Below are 21,812 nucleotides of genomic sequence, written 5' to 3'. Positions count from 1 at the left end.
ATCAGATGATGGTATTCAAGGGCCATAGACAGAAGTCAACAAATCCATTCAGCATTTGTAATCCCCATTTATGCTTAAGAAACAGCCAGTACTATAAATACCTGTTGGAGAATCAAAAATCAAAAGCAATAGGCTCACTAACACTGTGTTCTAAGGCCAATCAATACACAGTGTGCTGACCATCTATAGCAGTTTGTTGACTTTTTGTAATTAATGAAATATAAGTTACATTTTTGGATCTTTTCCACTTCTCTTACTCTACATTATTTTGGCTCTTAGATTATTCCCAAATCCCCATACCTCCAAGAACATCCATCTTCGCACTGAAATCTACGTAAGCTTTTGGTAATAAGTCCAGAAGAACAAAACAGAAAACCCCAACTATTAATTATTTTTAGCTACTGGACTTAGCCTATGCTGTCATACAATCTCTTTCATCTTCAATGAGCAAATAGAACATTGCACCTTCAGACCTCGTTTTAAGTTTAACAACCATTAAGCAAATTTAACAAAAGATGAAGTAAATAAGTAGCAGTTATATACCTAACAGCGACAGACCTTGCGAGAGCAGTAGTGCTTAAACATGGTGGACCCAATGCCTAAATGTTCGATTGTGCATCTTAACTACATAAACTACCATGTACAGACCTGGCCAGTGAGCCTGGAACTTGTTCTGCATCATGGGTAGCAGCAACAACATGCTCTGGCCTACCAGATAGTCCTGGTGCTGAGCACTGCCTTTATACCAGCTGTTCCTGTGGCTGTCCACATGTTTTAAGTTCTCTTGTGAAGGTCTGCCAATCTAGTTAGATCATCCCTTAATTTAACTACATAATCTATTATATTTCTGTCCTCATCTGCAGACTTTTCTGACAATGCCTCTCTGATTAAAAGGACTCGAGTGCATGGCCTGTAGAGTAATGCAAGAGGCGAGAACCCTGTAGCTTCTTGGGGTACCTCCCTCTAAGTAATAGCCAAATATTTCAACATTCTATCCAGTCTTTGGAGTTCCACTCAACATACGAGCAAAGTAGACAAGTCGGTGTGCCATTAAACCTCAACCAGCCTGTTCATTTAAGGGGGGTATGAGGTGGATTGAAGTTATTTATGTGGCATAACTGACTCACTAGTCAAGACATAAAATTAGTCTTCTGATTGGACAAAACCTCTTTGGGAACCTAACATTTCTAGGATTGCTTCAACAGCATCTTGTAGCACAACCTCTACCAATAGAGGACAAGAGCAGCAATATCATGGGAACACCTTGACCTGCAAGTCATACCCCATCCTGACTTGAACATATATTGGCACTGGGTCAGTACCCTGGAATTCCCTTCCTAACAGCATTGTGGGAACACCATCACAAGGACTGCAATACTTCAAGAAGGCAGCCCACCACCACCTTCTCAGGGCAACTAGGCATGGGCACTAAACGCAGCTTTGCCATGGTCGCCACACTCTGAGAACAAAGAAGAAATAGTCTCTACACACATCAGGATGGGATTTAACTGACATGCATGATCATTTTCAGCTTTCAAAATATAATTTCAATACTTTTGTGTAAGTATAGTTATGCTAAGTTTTTAAAGTAGTCTATAAAACAGAATCAGAAATCCATACAGGGCACCTGGTGGCAGAGTAAAATGAAGTACTAATGCAGGCTGACAAGAGTCGTGCAGCACTAGATGGCGTCCACAGTGGCATATTTACAATTTTGGTTATACCTTTCCCACAGAGCTCCTCACCGGAAGGAAGGGGAATTTGAGTGGAAATCAGCCAGGTCTCCCTTTGCTCATCTTATAGCATCTGGCTCACAAGCAACATTGCCAAAGGAATGGAAGGCAGGAGGACAAGCCCTTTTAAGGGTGAGCGGTGCAGTAGAATTTAGGGGAGTTGGGGTGGGGAAGAAAAACAGTGAATTGAAAAAAAATACAGGATCAGCAAATTTCTCAACTTACATAGTTTGAGAGATCTAATTACATGTGTTATTGTGGTGAAGCGCTTCTGCAAAGCATCAAGTCTGCAAGATGACACGGACACATCAAAATGTTATCTGCATTTTCTTTTGCAGGAAGTATGGCTAACAAAATACCTAGTATCCAAGACATTTTATTGAATATTCAAAATAGAAAGATCCCATAAATCTACAACTATGGACATTATATACAAATTCAATTCTAAAAAAAGTTGTGGTTAAAGCATTCAATATTTGCACATTCTACCCAACAATGAGAGCACCTGAATTAAACAATGCCAGAGACAAACTTGTGTTTAAATGCTTTGAATATTGCACACCTTAAATATAAACTGGTGCACATGATCATTAGGTTATGGCAGTAGTACGGTAATTTCAATGGTCTAACAAATTCCACTAAAATACTCTACATCAATGGCATAATAAGCATCTTCAAATACTATAGTTAAAGATAATGTCTAATTTAGAAAAGTATTCTGATTTTCCTGTATAATAGCTCATTGCAAACCACTCCTCAAAAACCTGCATCACATTTAACAAAAACATTGATAAATTGTAGGAAACTATTTCTCCCCACCCAAAAAAACCCTTCACATTAGTTTGAGCAGCTACCCATACAACACAGCAGCACATATCCACCAACTGTAACAGGCATTCCATTATTAACAGCATATTGTTGCATTTAAACCCTTCTAAATTAATTTCACTTTCCTAACATATAAAATATTTAATCTGATCAGCATACGGTTTAAGTATATAAAACAATCTACATTAAAATTTACAAAAGGTGATCTACTCAACAGCTTTATAATACATATATCCAAAATCAACAGGTTATGTAAATTGTTTACAGAGTTTCATAAAACAAAAATGTTACAAAATGTTTAGTGTAACAAAAGTGCTAAGATAACAAAGTTTAAGCTAAAAACAACACCACTTATGATTTTACATAGTGAAACACTATACTCTAGTGTAGGATAGTGGGCTGCTTAAAATAAAAAAGGTGTAAAATGCAACATTTTGAGATATGGGAACAAAAAAAATGCCTGATTGTCTTTCAACTGTAAATGTTAATCATGTTGATAGCATTTGATCAGAGTTCAAGTTAAAAAAAACACTCCCCAAGTGTTCAACTGTTTATTCCCAACACATAGGTTAATAAGGTGCATATTGACTAAGTGATGCGCTGGAGCTGATTCATCTGAAGGCCTTCTGCATGGTACATAGATCTCGATTCATTGAGGGGCCAAATAAAACGCATGAAGGTCCTCCTGTTAGTGCCAAATAAAAAGCAATGAAGATATGAAATTTGGAGGAAATGTACAGGTCAATCAAAATATTAAATTATGCTTCCTCAACCTTGGATTGGTTTATTGCAGATTTGAGGGCTGTTCTTCAATGAAAAGCTGCAGTTTACTGCACTACGACAGTGAAATCCTTTCCTACATTAACTTATTTCACACAAGTTACGAATTAAACTTACTCAAATCATTTGTTAACACAGATGATAAACAAATAAACACACGATTGGTGATAGCTTTGTAGACAAGCTAATCTAATATACAAACATATACACAAATATTTGATTTTAATATAAACCTCAAACTGATCATTTCAACAATAACAAAACAAAGTAGTTTTCAGCTTTCTGTAAACTTATTCCACGTTGGTAAAGTAGAAGGCACATTGTGAAGACCTGTGAAATGATTTGAATTTAAACTTATTGACCGGCGTGAATTGGGCGCAGGGAACAATCCCCTGTGAGCTGCAGACGCCTGCTAGGTGTCCCCAGGAAGCTTGACAATGCGGAGCATTTCAATATTGGGCCATTGCATCGCCAGCAGGGGCTCTCAGGTAGGTCCTGGGAGGGGGAGGGCGGTCGGGAGGGGGAGGGCGGTCGGGAGGGGGAGGGCGGTCGGGAGGGGGAGGGCGGTCGGGAGGGGGAGGGCGGTCGGGAGGGGGAGGGCGGTCGGGAGGGGGAGGGCGGTCGGGAGGGGGAGGGCGGTCGGGAGGGGGAGGGCGGTCGGGAGGGGGAGGGCGGTCGGGAGGGGGAAGGCGGTCGGGAGGGGGAAGGCGGTCGGGAGGGGGAAGGGGGAGGCGATGAGAGAGGCAACTGGGAGGGGACCAAGCAGGGTCGGCAACAGACTTTAGCACTGTAGTGGACCCAGGAGAAACACTCATGCTCCTTCTGGCTCCACATTCAGACAAGTATATATTTTTTTAAAAACTGACTTTTTTGGTGGCGGTTAGGCCGCATGTAGACCACATGAACGGAGCCCAATTTTGCAAAGGGGGCCTCAAATGAGCGTTTGGCCCCCTACTTGCATATGCAAATGGCCTAACGCCTACTTCAGACACAGGCCCTGGGCACCTCTTTTCCTGCCTTTACCCATATGGCAGGCAGCACACTTCTGGAGTGTAATGAGTGCGCGCGTGCCATGCCCATCATATTGGATGCTTAGGTGCCCATTTTGTGCTGAAAAATGAGCCTGGCGCCATCAAATTTCTTGGCCATTAATTCTCAAGTGACAAAATGACAATAACCGACGCCTAAAGTCCCAAATGGGATTATAAAATTGTATCCACTATTGCTCATTATGCGTCTTGTATATAGCTCCTTAATTAAGCACAGGACCAACATAAAATAATTGGTTTTAGTGGTTTGCTATATTCCTTTATGGTTCCAGAAGAGGAGGCAGTGTTAATAAGTCGGCTACTGTGTGATGCAGCTTTAGAATTTTTGAACTTTCTTAAATTTTCAAAGGAAAAATTACTCCAGCAATTAAAATGTGATGCTATATCATTCCTATGAAACATGAAAGCTGTTTTATGAAAATGATATATTTCAAAATTAAACAAGTAATATCTAACTTCTCTTTAAAAACTTATTCTCATTCAAACACAGGCTAATTTTCAAAACTTGTGGTGAAAGCTGTATTCTGCTCATCACAAGCCAATAAAGTCATCCAGGATCTCACACACTGACACCGAGTGTCAAATGTTGTAGCGAACATAGCTTAACGAATATGGGATAAGAAAAAACATGAAGCCTATTCTTGCCACAGATCGTGTATAATTGGTGTTCCTACAGACTCTGCAACTCAGTTAATGTTCTGAGGAAAGTTCTGCAACGTTTCTCCTTGCAGCTCCCCCACAAAAGCAGTAAATCTCCCAAAACTTCTAATCTTATCTTATTCTTTGCCTGTTATCCTTCAGATAAAATTACTACATACCAGCAGCTCAAGAGCATTGTGTTCCAGAAATGAAGGATCACCTTTAGTTACGTACTGCACTTGACTGTTGAAATTTGGCTGGCTATTTCTGCAGTTTTCATAAATAACATCCAATCCTTTGCCATTTATTGTTTGCAGTACAATTGCTGCACTGCCAAGCTCAGCCATTAGCGACTGCGCTTTTAGACAACAGCTGAACATTTTGATGAATCGTGCAACTTATATCTATTTATTTATACTTAAAAGCCTGTGATTTACTGATTAACGAAACGAAAATAGAATGAGTATGTTTGATAGAATGCAAAACCTGCCTTGGGTGCAACTGTCATTAATTGTATCTTCACGTGAAGAGCTATTATGGAAATTAAGTTGCATTTTTGGTGTGCAGGAAAGTACAGTGGCTATTTCAATGAATGCTCAGGTCCAATATATACTTATGTCCTGGAGCATTTTTCTCATTTTACCAATTAGCATCAGTGAAATAATTTAGAGACATATTTAATGAGAAAAATAAAGAAAAGTAACAAGTGGGAGAAAATAACCAAGCCACTGAACAGGACAAAGTCAGTTTGAAAGGACTGATCGGCCTTAATTTGGAATACGACAAGGCATCTGCGACAGCACCTCCCAAACCTGCGACCTCTACCACCTAGAAGGACAAGAGCAGCAGGTACATGGGAACAACACCACCTGCACATTCCCCTCCAAGTCACACACCATCCCGACTTGGAAATATATCACCGTTCCTTCATCGTCGCTGGGCCAAAATCCTGGAACTCCCTTCCTAACAGCACTGTGGGAGAACCTTCACCACACGGACTGCAGCGGTTCAAGGCGGCGGCTCACCACCACCTTCTCAAGGGCCATTGGGGATGGGCAATAAAAAAAATGCCGGCCTCGCCAGCGACGCCCACATCCCATGAACGAATTTTAAAAAACTATAATTCTGCTGCTGCTAATCTGCTAAATGAAAGGAAATTTTAATTTCAAATTAGCAATGGGAACAGACCATGGTTGAAACTCTTTTGGATGGCTTTTAAAGAGATTTACAATTTAGTTTCATTAGTATTGGACAGTTACTGATTTCTTAGCTATTTGACTCATTAAGCCACTTGTTCCACAATGTACAGTTTGCCCTTCATGAATCCTATCTTTCTATTTAATGGTCTGAGAGAAATAATGCATAAATACTCCCTTACCTCAAAAGATGATCAAATGAAGCTGCAGATAATACACCCATTCCCAGATCTCCACTCTTGGCTTGCTGCCCACCACAGGAAACAGCCTTCCTCCCAACCTGACAGCACAGAAACCATGCTCTGTGGAGTGTGAGACCATGTCCATCCAAATGTATGCTAAATGACTTCTAATTTCTAATTATTTAACAGCTATTTTTTTTTGAAGAAATTAGTCAAGGTATCAGCTACTATTGATGCAAGTGTGTTCCACTTATCAACACAGATGAGGAAATATAAACATTCTTCCAATCTCTAATCTTGCTCGAGATCTGTTAAGCCTGCTCTAATCTACATTTCCTGTGCTATCTGCATTTTAAGGGTCTTTCCTGCAATTAAAATAAATTCAGTTCTGCAAGAGTCACTTTAAAGCTTAAGTTCCAAGTTCTGAAATTATTCTCAGCACTCTTCTCCAAACACCTTCAACACATTAATGTGAAACCCCCAATACAATGCTAAAAAGTTATGATGGCCGATCGTGAGAACGACCGAAAAAATTCCAGGTGAATATTCCTAGAGAACAAATCTCACAGCTGATCACTAGGCCTGTATGTAGCATAAATATCATCTGTACAGGAAGCAACAGTACTCTGATCAGTAATCAGTGATCTACGTACAATTTGAACAATGTTTCAAGTTACAGTCAAATGCTCTTGTGATGTGTTCTAGTTTTTGATAACCATGGTTGGTGACACCCAAATCCTTTTAATTTTTCCATCTTTGCTCTTTACTTGCATACATATTTCCTTTTCTAAAATGTTTTATTGTACGTTTATCCACATTAAATCCAGCTACCATTCTTTAACCACCTGCTTAACAGCTCCAAATCTTTTTTGAAAGAAGTTCATCCCCTTTATGTTTTTCACCTAGTCACATATTTAACAATGCTTTTTATATTACAAGACATATTCTCCATCAAGTTACTGTATGAATATTGTGAACAGCAGAAGCCCCTAACTCACACCTCCAGGACACCATAAGCCAATGGCCCATATACAGAACTTCATCCTCACTATCAATTTGCTATTGCCCAACTATCAATTTAATATTAATTCCATAAGCCTCAGGTTTCTTTAAAAATCTCAAGAGCTTTCTAAAAATGCAAGTAAATTAGATCTGCCGGATAACTTTTATCCACCAATTTAGTCATATCAAAAATGCAAGCATGTGACACAATCATTTGCTTCTAGGCCCACGGGGACTACTACTTGTGTGCTCTTTGGATAAGAATCGATACCATCAATGTATATAATGGAAAGTTTCATTCCATGCATGAGATCCTCAATACATGTTGTTTTCCACTAGATCACAAAGTTGAGTTAATAACATCTGAAAAGTATTAAAGTCAGAAACTATGATAAGCTCTGTGCATCATCAAAATGTACACAAACATGGATTTTTAAATTCAAGAAAAACATTGGAGTTCTATGTTTAAATATTGTTCAAATGACAACGATTCACTTTTTTGAGGTCAACCAACTGAAAGTATCAGGTTGTAAGATGCTGTTAACAGAATTCTCACCATACTAAAACAAAACTGGTTAAAGACAGATTTTAAAGATTCCTTTTGTGAATAGGTAGTCTGCAATAAAATGCATGAAATAAGCTAGAAGATTAGTTTTGGTTTCTCCCTTTCTACCTCACTATGGTAATTTATTTTCATAGGAACCTTGCTAAAATGGATTCTCAAGCTTTTACCTGAACCAGCCTTGTCCTATCCTTGTTTGGCACAGACTGCAGAGGACTTGTCCTAACAGAACATTAAATCAGTAATGCATCTCAAAGCGAAGGACTCTTAAAATTTAGGGGAAAAAAACATTTCTACCACCTCAAGAGGAAAATCTTGAATCCTGCTGAAGATGGCACGTGATAAAAGAGTTTAGTTAGTATATGTCAACTGTGATGGGGATTAGACAAAGCTCATTTTTATTTCAAGGCTGGAATTCATGAATCAGCTCTCAGCACACTATTTAACAAATCTGGGGTAGAGTATAACCTTAAAGAAATCATGGTCAGAGTCTTAGAAAGTTATCATCTCCTTCTGAGCTAGGAATTGTGCATACTGAGAATGGGAGGAAAGAAAGATGATGAGATTACAAGGGTCATGGGTTTTTGGCCTTTACTGGTTAAAATAAAATCTTCAATTCAGTTGATTCAGAGGGATTTGCTCAATACAAAATTGTTGTAGAGTAGACCATTACCAGTAAGGTGGCGATAATTTCCTAAAGGTGGAAATCTGTAAGCAACACCATGGAATTTTGAAAGCAAAAGCGTTGAAAAAATGGTCCAACTCACAGTATTTCACACAAAGTGCTGGACGAAGAATTATATTAAATGTATAAAAAAAATCAAGTTTGTACTCCAAAAGAAAATATATATATATTCAGCCATTAAATTCCTTTCTTCACCTTGATCATATTCTTCAACTATCCTCATTTATTTGTGTACGAAGACAGACAAATTGAATCCAAACATTGCGTTGAAACCAATAGTTTAATTCTATACAAATCAAAATGAGTAAGAAGTTTTAAGAAACCTACCTTCAAGAAGCTGCCCAGTTCATCTACCAGTATTCCATTATACTGCTACAATTTTAGACAGAAATGCAAAAGGTTAACACACATTCATTTGTGACTGAATTTCAGTATTGCAGCTATTCCATTTAATTTTCGTGAAAATAAATCTTATCCAGTTTAGTGAAGGGTTTCTTTAGAAATGACCTATCCATTAAGGTCTAACCTTAAAGTGGTCAAATTAATATTTCTTTCACATTACTACATATTTATCTGCAGTAACAGCTTTGCAATACAAGATATTAAATATGATTTGAGTTAAACATTTGTATTAATACAACTGATTTGAATACAACAAACTGCCTCAGTCTACATAGCAGAACACATTTTACAGTTTTGAAATGCAAGCAATCCCATCTCCCCCCACAACCAAGAGGAACCTACAAGGTGATACGGTACACAGAAGTCAACACTGCTGGATAGGGTGTAGGGACTGATTCTTTATACAAGGTAGGGGAACATTGTAGGCATATTTAGTGTTTCTGTCTCAGGCAACTGCTGGCTGTTCATTTAAAAATGAAACAAATTACTGTGTAATTCATAATGATAAATTACAAAATTTAGTTTTCCTTTACAACACTTTCTTATTGGTTTTAGACATTTCAAGATCCTGAGGAGGAAGTAATAATGGTGCAGAGGCATTAAGTGAAATATAAGGTGACTATCCATTTTATTAGGCACAATTTACAAATTAGAGTTGAAATCATTTGATACAATGTACAGGGTCACTGTGATCCAATTCTGTGTCTTGGCAATTTTGCTGTGAAAGATAGCCATTTACTCATTCCATCTATTCAACGACAGGCCAAAACATCAGAAATCTTGATAGGAACACATTTTCTACTGTCATGACGCCATTGCCTTGGCAGCCATCTTTAATCCATACTCCATCCACTCTTTCAATCAGGACTTTGTCCATTTTCATTCTACCTCAATAACCAAATCATTAATTTTACTTTGGTTCTTGCCTACCAAACACCCATTCTCTAGTGCTAGCTTTTCATCCAGACTTGGGCATCCTTTCTTTATGCTTCTGATGTGGACCAGCCAGGTCAACATTATGGAACACTCCTGTTGGCCTTAGTGACCCTGGGCCTGGGGTTGTGGTGGGGTAAAGAAAAGAAACAGCTGTCGTTTCTGCATGCCTTTCCTTTGTAGTGATCCCTGCCAGAAAGCTCGTGGATGCCAGGTGAGGACTTAATCGTACTAAACTGCAATTCTCCCCTGAAACAAAATAATCTGCAAATGCTCACTTTATCCAGGATCTCTCAAAGAATTGATGAAGTGCTGGAGGGTTATCGCTGTTCAGCCTATTAATCGTACCTCCATAGAAGTCAGGCTTTGGGGAAGGAGGAAGGAGGATACTAGGATAACTTAAAATTATTCCTATCTTCTTGGTGTCCTGGCCAGCACTCCTCCCTCAACCACCACCAAAAACAGATTAATGGGTCAATTACCTCATTTGCTATTTGTGGGACCTTGCTGCGCACAAACTGGCTGCCACATTTGCCTATTTAACAGTGATTACACTTCAAAAAGTAATTCACTGGACATGATGCTCTTTGAGATACCTTAAGGACATAATAAGGTGCTATATAAATACAGTAAATACGCACCGTCAGCATTCTGTTTCATAATTAAAAATACAATCGTCCCAAATCAGATTTAGATCACCAAAAGCAGCCATTACAAACTATTGCTCAAATACTACAATTAATGGAATTACTTTTGTAAAACGTGAGATAGGCCAGCATCTGCAACAGGTTTGTGCTGATGAACTAAAGTGGAGAGAAGGCAGCAGTTTATTGGTACCTATAATTTACTAACTGCTTTCTGATGGCATTTCTTCAGTCAAATGGACTCCCAATGGCACCCATCAGAAAAGGTACCTCTGAAGTTTATCAATTCTCAACAGCAGATTTTCCAGAGCAACCACAGACTCTTCAATATCATTCAGAAATCCTTCTTTTTTTAGCAATTTGTTGAATTGCAAATATAAACAAATACTCAGCCATTTACACTTGAGAAACTGTAGGTGTTTTGCAGAACCAATTGAAGGAACACTGTACATCTATGAAGGTTATTTCCAAGGTCAAACACTTCCTTTAAGGAGGTAAGCTGGGTAGAAATATAATGGTGGAAAGCAGGAAATGGCAAATATCCAATAAATTCTTAATATTTATGAAGACTATTTTTAGATCCAGAGAAATTGACTCAGCAAGCTATTACATTTCTAGAGGTCAATAAATCATGTGTCACGGAACAATTTAAAACATAAAAAGTCTACATGACCAGATGAGATACACTGCAGAATCATGAAAATACGAGAGGCTCCACTTAACATTTAGAAACTCCCTTAAAAACAAGGGATGTACTTGACAATTGGAGTATAGCGAACGCTAAATCAATGTTCAAAGGAGAAGCAGGACATAAAATGGGGAATTAGGCCAGTCTGATAGATAATCAATAATGGGTAAAATACTTTAACAGAACACTATCATTTTTTACCATAAAAGCATGTAAGCCATAAAAAAATAGTATACTTCTGCATTAGATTATGCTTCAAAACTATTGGGAGTTCCTGGAGGAGATAACTAAAATGAGTGATGAGGGTAGGCCAGCGGATGGAATTTATTTTGATTTTCATGAAGAGTGAGATAAAGTTTCACATGCAAAATTTAAAAATGAATAAGGGCTTAAGATATACCTAACTCATTTTTATTGCAGAAAAAATGACTTTGGTAAGTCATAATCCAGGCCTTTACATAAGCAGGCGAGTCAACTTAACCTGTGAGCACAAAACTGGAAGGCAGATTTAAAATTAATAAACCTGAAATGATACTAAAAGATTCCTTTCCTTTCCTCCCCTATTCCCATTAGAGTACTGTATATGTGGAACAGACTCCTACCTGAAGTTAATTCCTTCAAAAATGTCTGGTTGGGACCAGGTTTGGAGAGTTACAGGTATAAGGTTAGGTTTAGACTTATATTAAGTTTACCATGGGACATGATGGAATCATAAAAAGGTTACAGCACGGAAGGAGGCCATTCGGCCCATCGAGTCCGTGCCAGCTCTATGCAAGAGCAATCCAGCAAGTCTCACTCCCCCGCCCTATCCCTGGGGATAGTTCTGGTTCTGCTGGGATGTGGCAGAGGAAGAAAAGAGAGGGAATGTTGTCTATGGAGGATAGTATACTAGAGTTGAATAGTCAAAATGCAAGGATAGATAACTATATTGCATCTCTGGCTTCTTATTCTTGGGGATTAGAATTATTTATGTAGAATTTTCCTTCAGGAGATTTAATAGGTGAGGTAGAGGTCATGATCATGATGGAGTAGATTGTACATGGCTGTGGAAATAGTAGGCTTGAAGTGCATGGGCCTCTCTTTGAAATGCATCAAAAGAAAAAGATGATTTTTTTTCACAAATTTTATCAATTATCCAGAAATAAAAGTCTACCAAAATATTCAAAATGACAATTCTCATCATTGTCAGAAAAACAAAGCTGCAATTTCATTATTATAGTTGCAAAATTCTTGCTTAGGTGCAGTGCTCAATTGAAACAGCTGTTTGATTTTCTACAAGTGTTGAACCTACAGGTGGCCAGCAATGTGGTTTTCAGGATTTCCTGTGGCGCACTTTGGGAGGTACCGGATGATCAGTTCTGCGCGCGGGGAGGGAGAGAAAGAGTTGCTTTTTTTTCCAAAGTTTCCCAAAACCTGTATCATTTAAAACAAATTTCCAGCTGAGTATTTATCTTAAACTAGTTGATCTCCTGTGCAAATGCCATTCCCATTATTTAAGACAGGAGGGATCACAGACCTGCCAGTTTAATGTTAATTGTGAGGCAGTTACTGGAATCTATTAGCAGGGACAGAGTGACTGAGCATTTGAATTAGTATGAGCTCATCAAAGAGAGTCAGCATGGATTTGTGAAAGGTAGGTCTTGTCTGACTAATCCAGTTGAATTTTATGAGGAGGTCACCAACAAGATGAACAGGGGAATGTCTATGGATGTTGTCCAGAAGGACTTTCAGAAGGCATTTAATGAAATTCCGCACAAGAGATTATTAGCAAAAATGAATGCGCAGAATTTGAGCGCAAGGATAAAGGGAGTGTACTGCATTAGGGTTATATATCAATGACTTGGATGAATGAAGAGAGAGTTGTATATCCATGTTTGGAGATGTTACTAAATTAGGAGGCACAGTAAGTTGTGTGGATGGGAAAAGGAAGTTACAAAGGGACATATACAGATTAAGTGAGTGGGCAAAACTGTGGCAGATGGAGTTCAATGTGGGGAAGTGCAAGGTCATCCACTTTGGATCCAAGAAAGGAAATTCGGAATATTTTCTTAATGGTAAGAGACGAAAAACTGTGGAGGAGCAAAGGGATGTGTGTGTCCAGGTACACAAAACAATCAAAAAGACTAAAGGAATGATGGCCTTTATCTCAAGGGGCAGGAAGACAGAGAGGAGGAAGTTATGCTTCAGTTGTACAGAGGCTTGGTCAGACCCCATCTGAAGTACTGCATTCAGCTTTGAGCACCGCACCTCAGGCAAAATATACTGGCTTTGGAGCGCAGATTCACCAGAATGATATCAGGGCTTTCAGGGTTTACAAAGAACTACATATAATGTACAGCACAGAAACAGGCCATTTGGCCCAACAGGTCCATGCTGGTGTTTATGCTCCACACGAGCCTCCATCCCTCCTTACTTCATCTAACCCTATCAGCATATCCTTCTATTCCTTTCTCCCTCATATGTTCATCTAGCTTCCCCTTAAATGCATCTATGCTTGTCACCTCAACTACTCCTTGTGGTAGTGAGTTCCACATTCTAACCATTCTCTGGGTAAAGAAGTTTCTCCTACATTCCCTATTGGATTTATCAGTGGCTGTGTTATATTTATGGCCCTTAGTTCTGGTCTCCCCCGCAGGTGGAAACATCTTCTCTACATCTACCCTATCAAACCCTTTCATAACCTTAAAGGCCTCTTTCAGATTACCCCCCAGTCTTCTCTTTTCTAGAGAAAAGAGCCCCAGCCTGCTCTATCTTTCCTGATAGGTATAATCTCTCATTTCTGGCATCATCCTAGTAAATCTCTTTTGCACCTTCTTCAGTGCCTCTATATCCTCTTTATAATATGGAGACCAGAACAGTTCACAGTACTCCAAGCGTGGTCTAACCAAGGTTCTATATAATTTTAACATAACTTCTCTGCTTTTCAATTCTATCCCTCTAGAAATGAACCCCAGTGCTCGGTTCGCTTTTTTAAAAAAAAACAGCCTTTGAATATCTGCCTCTCTACCCCATTTAGACTATTATCCAAGCAGTATATGGCCCCCTTATTCTTCCTACCAAAATGTAATACCTCCCACCTATCTATATTGAAATTCATTTGCGAATTAAATGCCCATTCTGCACATTTATTAATGTCTTCCTGCATTTTGTCATAGTCCTCCTCAGTATTAACTATACCCCCAATTTGGTGTCATCCGCAAATTTTGAAATTGTATTTCCAATTCCCGACTTCAAATCGTTTATGTAAATGGTGAACAATAGCGGTCCCAGCACCGATCCTTGTGAAACGCCGCTTCCCACCTTTTGCCAGTCTGAGTAACTACCTTTAATCCCTACTCTGATTTCTGTTTTGTCCCCTGACCCCACATGCTCTGACCTTAGTCATGAGTCTACTATGCAGTACCTTATCGAAGGCTTTTTGAAAATCCAAATACATTATAACTACTGCATTACCCTTGTCTGCCCCTTCTATTACTTCTTCAAAGAATTCAATAAGGTTGGTCAAGCATGAACTTCCCTTTTGAAATCCGTGCTGACTATTCTTTATTATACTTTCATTCTTTAGATGTTATTCTATTACATCTTTGCGTAAGGATTCCATTATCTTTTCTACCACCGACGTTATGCTAATTGGTCTATAATTGCCTGGACTGGTTCTATTTCCCTTCTTAAATATAATAACAACAACATTAGCTGTCTGCCAGTCGTCTGGCATTATTCCCTTTTCTAATGAATTTATATATATATATATATGTGTGTAATAGTGGTTCTGCTATCTCCTCCCTAACTTCTTTTAATATTAGAGGATGCAATCCATCTGGACCAGGGGTTTTGTCCTCACTAAGTTTGATTAGTTTATTATCTTCCCCCCTTTCTATCTTAAATGTTTTTATATCTTTTGATCTCTTCTAATGTCATGCCCACCTTGTTAGTCTCCCTAATAAATACCGAAGCCAAGTAATTATTTAATATATCTGCCATTTTGCTATCATAACCTGTGAGTTTATCATACGTATCCCTTAGTGACCCTATCTTTAGCTGGATTTTTCTTTTATTATTCATGTGTCTGTAGGATACTTTACTATTTCTTTTTAGGGGTTAATTAATAATCTTGTTGTGCAGGGTCCTTTAGGGAAGAGTGATCATAACATGATAGAATTCTTCATTAAGATGGAAAGTGAAGTAGTCCAATCCGAAACTAGGGTCCTAAATCTAAACAAAGGAAACTATGAAGGTATGAGGAGTGAGTTGGCTATGATAGATTGGGAAGTATCGTTATAAGGCATGACGGTGGATAGGCAATGGCTAACATTTAAGGAATGAATGCATGAATTGCAACAATTATACATTCCTTTCTGGCGCAAAAACACAAAAGGAAAAGCGGACCAACCATGGCTAACAAAAGAAATTAAGGATAGTATTAGATCCAAAGAGGAGTCATATAAAGTTGCCAGAAAAAGTAGCAAGCCTGAGGATTGGGAGCAGTTTAGAATTCAGCAAAAAAGAACCAAGAGATCGATTAAGAGGGGAAAAAGAGAGTATGAGAGTAAACTTGCAAGGAACACAAAAGTGGACTGTAAAAGCTTCTACAAGCATGTAAAAAAAAAGATTAGTGAAGACAAATGTAGGTCCCTTACTGTCAGAAATGGGTGAATTTATAATGGGGAACAGGGAAATGGCAGAGCAATTAAACAAATACTTTGGTTCTGTCTTCACAGAAGAGGACACAAATAACTTCCCAGAAATGCTAGGGAACCAAGGGACTAGTGAGAAGGAGGAATTGAAGGAAATTAGTATTAGTAAAAAAGGTGCTAGAGAAATTAATGGGACTGAAAGCCGATAAATCCCCAGGGCCTGATAATCTGCATCCCAGAGTACTAAAAGAAGTAGCCATGGAAACAGTGGATGCATTAGTTGTCATCTTCCAAAATTCTATAGATTATGGAACAGTTCCCGCAGATTGGAGGGTGGCAAATGTAACCCCACTATTTAAAAAAAAGAGAAAACAGGGAACTACAGACTGGTTAGCCTAACATCAGTAGTAGGGAAATTGCTAGAGTCTATTATAAAGGATGTGATAACAAGATATTTAGAAAATATCAACGGGATTAGACAAAGTCAACATGGATTTATGAAAGGGAAATAGTGTTTGACAAACCTACTGGGGTTTTTTCTGAGGATGTAACTGGTAGAATAGATGAGGGAGAACCAGTGGATGTGGTTTATTTGGATTTTCAGAAGGTCTTTAATAAGGTCCCACACAAGAGGTTAGTGTGCAAAATTAAATCACATGGGGTTGGGGGTAATATACTGGCATGGATTGAAAATTGGTTAACAGACAGGAAACAGAGAGTAGGAACAAATGGGTCTTTTTCGGGGTGGCAGGCAGTGACTAGTGGGGTACCACAGGGATCAGTGCTTGGGCCCCAGCTATTCACAATATATATCAACGATTTGGATGAGGGAACCAAATGTAATATTTTCAAGTTTGCTGACGGCACAAAACTAGATGGGATCGTGAGTTGTGAGGAGGAGGCAAAGAGGCCTCAAGGCGATTTAGACAAGTTGAGTGAGTGGGCAAATACATAGCAGATGCAGTATAATGTGGATAAATGTGAAGTTATCCACTTCGAAAGGAAAAACAGAAAGGCAGAGTACTTTTTTAAATGGTGATAGATCGGGGAATGTTGATGTACAAAGGGACCTGCGTGTCCTTGTACACCAGTCACTGAAAGCAAACAAGCAGGTGCAGCAAGCAGTTACGAAGGTAAATGGTATGTTGGCCTTCATTGCAAGAGGATTTGAGTGCAGGAGCAAGGATATCTTACTGCAGTTATACAGGACCTTGGTGAGACCACACCTGGAGTATTGTGTGCAGTTTTGGTCTCCTTCCCTAAGAAAGGATATACTTGCCATAGAGGAAATGCAGCGAAGGTTCACCAGACTGATTCCTGGGATGGCAGGACTGTCATATGAGGAGAGATTGGGTCGACTTGGCCTGTATTCACTCGAGTTCAGATGAATGATAGGGGATCTCATTGAAACGTATAAAATTCTGACAGGGCTAGACAGACTGGATGCAGGGAGGATGTTCCCCATGGCTAGGGGGTCCAGAACGAGGGGTCACAGTCTCAGGATACGGGGTAGGACATTTAGGACTGAGATGAGGAGAAATTTCTTCATTCAGAGGATGATGAACCTGTGGAATTCTCTACCACAGAAGGCTGAGGAGGCCAAGTCACTGAATATATTTAAGAAGGCACTAGATAGATTTCTAGACACAAAAGGCATCAACGGGTATAGGGAGCGAGCGGGAATGATATTGAGATATAGAGGATCAGCCATGATCATATTGAATGTTGGAGCAGGCTCGAAGGGCCGAATGGCCTACTCCTGCTCCTATTTTCAATCTTTCTATTCCTTGATTATTTATTTCCTAGTTCCTCTTTGTCTTCCTAATTGTTCTTTTTTAAACTTCTTTCCTAACTTTTTTGTATTCCCTTTTGTCATCCTCTCCTTTGTCGTCTATGTGCTTAGTGTGTGTCTTTTACTTTAGTTTCAATTTTGCCCCCTTTTTTAAAAAATTCATCCATGGTGCATCATTACTGGCTAGTTTTTTCTTGCTTTTTAGTGGGATATATTTCTCCTCGACTCTATTGATCACTGTTTTAAATGTTTCCCACTGCTGCTCTATTTCTTTGTTTATCTGTAAATTTTTCCAGTTTATTTTCCCTAGTTCCAGTCTCATCCCCAGCAATCAGCTTTTTTTTCTATTTTTTACTTTGGCCTTAAAATGTGAGGACAGGTTGCATAAACTTGGATTGTATTCCCTTGAGTTTAGAAGGTTGAGGGATGGTCTAATTGACGTGTTTAAAATGAAAGAAGGATTTGATAGAGTAAATACAGAAAAGCTATTTCCTCTGGTGGGGGAATCCAGAACAAGGGGCACAATCTTAAAATTAGAGCTAGGCCCTTCAGGAGTGAAATCAGGAAGCATTTTTTCACACAAAGGGTAATGGAAACGTGGAATTCTCTCCCCCAGAAGGCTGTGGATGCTGGGTTCGATTGAAATTTTTAAGACTGAGATCAACAGATTTTTATTAGGTAAGGGTATCAAGGGACATGGATCAAAGGCAGGTGAATGGAGATAAGGCACAGGTCAGCCATGATTGAACTGAATGATGGACAGGCTGGAGGGGTTGAATGGCCTACTCCTGTGCCTATGTCTCAAGATGAATAGAGCTATAATTCCTCAAATCAAGTCATTTTTGATTATTGGGCTTGCTGCTGATATCATGACAATGAATTAATATTCCAATCCTCATGTCAGCCATGACTCTTGCCTGAGTCATAAGGTTGTGGGTTCAAGTTCCACTCCAAAGACTAGAGCACAAAAATCTAGGCTGACACTCCAGTGCAGAACTGAGGGAGTGCTGCACTGTCGAAGGGGCCGTCTTTCGGATGAGACATTAAGCCGAACCCTAACTGTCCTCTCAAGCAGACGCAAAAGATTCCATGGCACTATATCAAAGAGGAACCGGGGAATTATTGCCATCATCCTGGCCAATATTTATCCCTCAATCAACATCACTAAAAAAAATTATCCAGTCATTATCACATTGCTGTTTGTGGGAGCTTGCTGTGCACTAATTGGTTGCCTCATTTTCTACATCACAACAGTGTCTACACTTCAAAAGTACTTCATTGGTTGTAAAGCGTCCTGAGATCGTGAAAGGCGCTAGATGTGCAAGATCTTTTTTTCTTCCTATGTGATGCTGTCCCACAACAATTTAAAAAGAGGAAAATGTAGTATATCTAGTACCTTAACAACCCCAGCAAAGACAGGAGTGTCTCACCAACCAGCAAGCTTTGGAGGAGCTGAAGCTCTGGGGAATCTGGTCAAAGTATCATATGGAGGAGTGCTATTGATGTGAAAAAACCTCAATCAATTAAGCAAAAAATATTTGCATTAAACAAACAGCAACAATTTGTTAAACTTTGGACTGAAACCATTCCATTTAAAATAAAAAACATGCATCTGTTGCTTGAAAATTATCCTGCTCTTTATTCAAATAGAAGTCACAATCTTGAGAAGTGAAAAGTACTTTAGTTCTCAAACATATGGGTTGTATTTATACAAATATTTGCGTGCCTCTGAACAGCATTTAAAATATTACTAAGCTGAGGTAAAATTTCAAGCACTGTAAATCTCATGAAAATAACCTTAGCATGCACACTCAAATGCAGTAAGAAAATGAATATAGCTTATTGGTGTTAACATACGTTAAACTGCACTACCTAACTATTCAAATCACACATAAAACATGTTTGCAATCACTCATTCTCTGAAATGAACAATCACCACTTTACACAGTAGGGTTGACATAACATGCCTAATGATGATTAGTTCATGTAAAGCTTCTAAATATACAAGGCAATTAACTCAATTTTGACTGCGATTTCCCCCTTGGTTCTGCGTACACATGCATTGGTTTAGACAGGCTGCTCCATTTTGCAACTTCAGATAACTATGCAGAAAGAATTAAGCCCAAACCATATTCTGAACCCAGCATCGCGTGAATTGGGCCATAATCAAATACCCATATTTTTTCAGTTTCCTTTTTTTTTGATTTGGTTCTGCACATCCCTTTAATAAAAATATTTAGGCAAAAAGAGACACGATTCAAGCATGATACACATCCTGCCATTTTCCCTAACAAATCTAAAGCTTTGTAGTTATGTCATTTGTCCTGAACCACAGCAACAGTGGTAATTAATTTTATAGTTTTTTTTTTAAATGCATAACCGTGGCCCACAACAGTTAGTAGCAAAATGGTCGTGCAGCCTTTTGAAGCGTCTGTGCAAATTTCAGAATTTATCAGCATGTGTAAAATCTTCGAGCCGTTTCACTAACGTTGAAATGTGTAACAGGCAAAATAGCAGCAATTCTTATCTCTGCTTCAACACCAAGAGCACAGATAAAAATAAATCCACTTAGACTTGTGCGCTGTGCCCTTAAAATCACAGACCTGAAGGTCCAGTTCTCCAGAGCCTGATTTACCCAAACATTTATTCCTGCTATCCAGCATGCAACATTGAAAAATTGATGCATCAAAACAATGACTTACTCAGTCTTACAGTAATTCTCATTCTTCAAATAAAAATCTGCTCCACAAACCATGTGTATTGATCTGAAGCCAGTACAGCTCACAAGTTTAAGGGTGCCTGTATTTTTAGTAAATCACAACCTCCCTCTTTCCCACACCTTATTTAGAGGCCTACATACTGAATTTGCCAGATAAAGGATCGCTGAAATGAATGGCACAGGAACTGATGGTTTCCCTCATACACGTCACGTGTTGATCCCTATCTTTTGGCAGAACAAGTTTTATCCATTATTTTGACACTAGAGGTTGTTAAGGATTTACTTGTTCAGACTTACTTAATAATGGGCAGTCCTTACAAGGTTGTGATCAATAAACCATCTTCATCCAGGATTTTTTTTGTTGAGATTCTCTTGCTGCCCTGATTCTGTAAGACAGCACTTGAACCCTGTTGCCCCACCACGAGGAAATTACTTTTCTGGACTAGTTAGCTCTTGGGGAGGATGATGAAGAGGAAGAGAAGGTATTCAGCTATTGAAAGGATACAGAAGAGAGCAATCAGAATGTCTGAGGGAATGGAGGGATTGGATTATGAGGAACGATTATTTAAATTGGGCATGTTCTTATGAGAAAAGAGAAAGTTGAGAGGTGATCTGTTTGCTGTTTTTACGATTCTAAAGGGACTGTATAATGTCGACCATGACAAGCTATTTCACCTTGTCCAGAACAGAAGAACCAGAGGACAGGGTCTTCACTTGAAGGGAGGTAAATTCAAAGCTAATCTGCGGAAACAATATTTCAGTGAACGAGTGGTCAATCTATGGAATAGACTCCCTAGCGAGATGGTGGAAGCAATTAGTATTGATTCATTCAAATGCAAATTGGATAGATTTCTTTCAGAAAATAACATTTTGGGATACAGTATATGAATAATTTGAAGAAAATGGCACTATTCAAGGGGAGTTCTCCTAATGTCCTAGCCAACCTGTATCTCTCAATCAACACCTAAAACAGATGATCTGATCGTTTAATTCATCGCTGTTTGTGGGACTTTGCTGCGTGCAAATTGGCCACTGCGTTTGCAACACTGATGACATTTCAAAAGTACTTTATAAGAACTTAGGAAAGCTGTAACGCGCTTTGGTACATCCTCTCTTTTTTCATATATTGATAATTGGTTAATTATCTGTCTGCAATTGATTTTCCAAGCATATACCCTGCCATCATGCCACATGAACAATACTGGTTTGCAGTGATATATTAACTAGGCTGTCTTTGGACTGCAACTCTAGGAGGATGCTAAGCATCACATGTGGCTGTTTTTTTAATTTTGGGGGGGGGGGGGGGGGGAAATCAGCCAGGGACCTGATTGCCATCAAGTGACC

The 21,812-nt window shown here is 39.0% G+C and overlaps 1 protein-coding gene across 3 annotated transcripts in view; it reads right to left on the bottom strand.

The window, feature by feature from the left end:
* Nucleotides 1-2,158: 2,158 nt before the first annotated feature.
* Nucleotides 2,159-21,812, bottom strand: part of LOC137324798 (prominin-1-A-like) — a 168,329-nt gene continuing 148,675 nt past the window's right edge. For 2 of the 3 annotated variants that reach the window (XR_010963722.1, XR_010963723.1), the window contains 3 exons: nt 19,146-19,245; nt 8,984-9,028; nt 2,159-3,246 (listed from right to left, as the gene is read on the bottom strand). Coding sequence is in view for 1 of the 3 variants with exons in the window: in XM_067989519.1 (XP_067845620.1) it covers nt 9,007-9,028 (22 nt within the window). In the remaining 2 variants the exon portion in view is untranslated. The remainder of the gene's footprint in view (nt 3,247-8,983; nt 9,029-19,145; nt 19,246-21,812) is intronic. The other variant, XM_067989519.1, reaches the window with a different exon arrangement.

Source organism: Heptranchias perlo, chromosome 1 (genome assembly GCF_035084215.1).
Source record: "Heptranchias perlo isolate sHepPer1 chromosome 1, sHepPer1.hap1, whole genome shotgun sequence".
Taxonomy (NCBI): Eukaryota; Metazoa; Chordata; class Chondrichthyes; order Hexanchiformes; family Hexanchidae; genus Heptranchias; species Heptranchias perlo.
The sequence above is the reverse complement of the archived record's forward strand: the minus strand, read 5'-3'. Positions and strand labels throughout refer to the sequence as shown.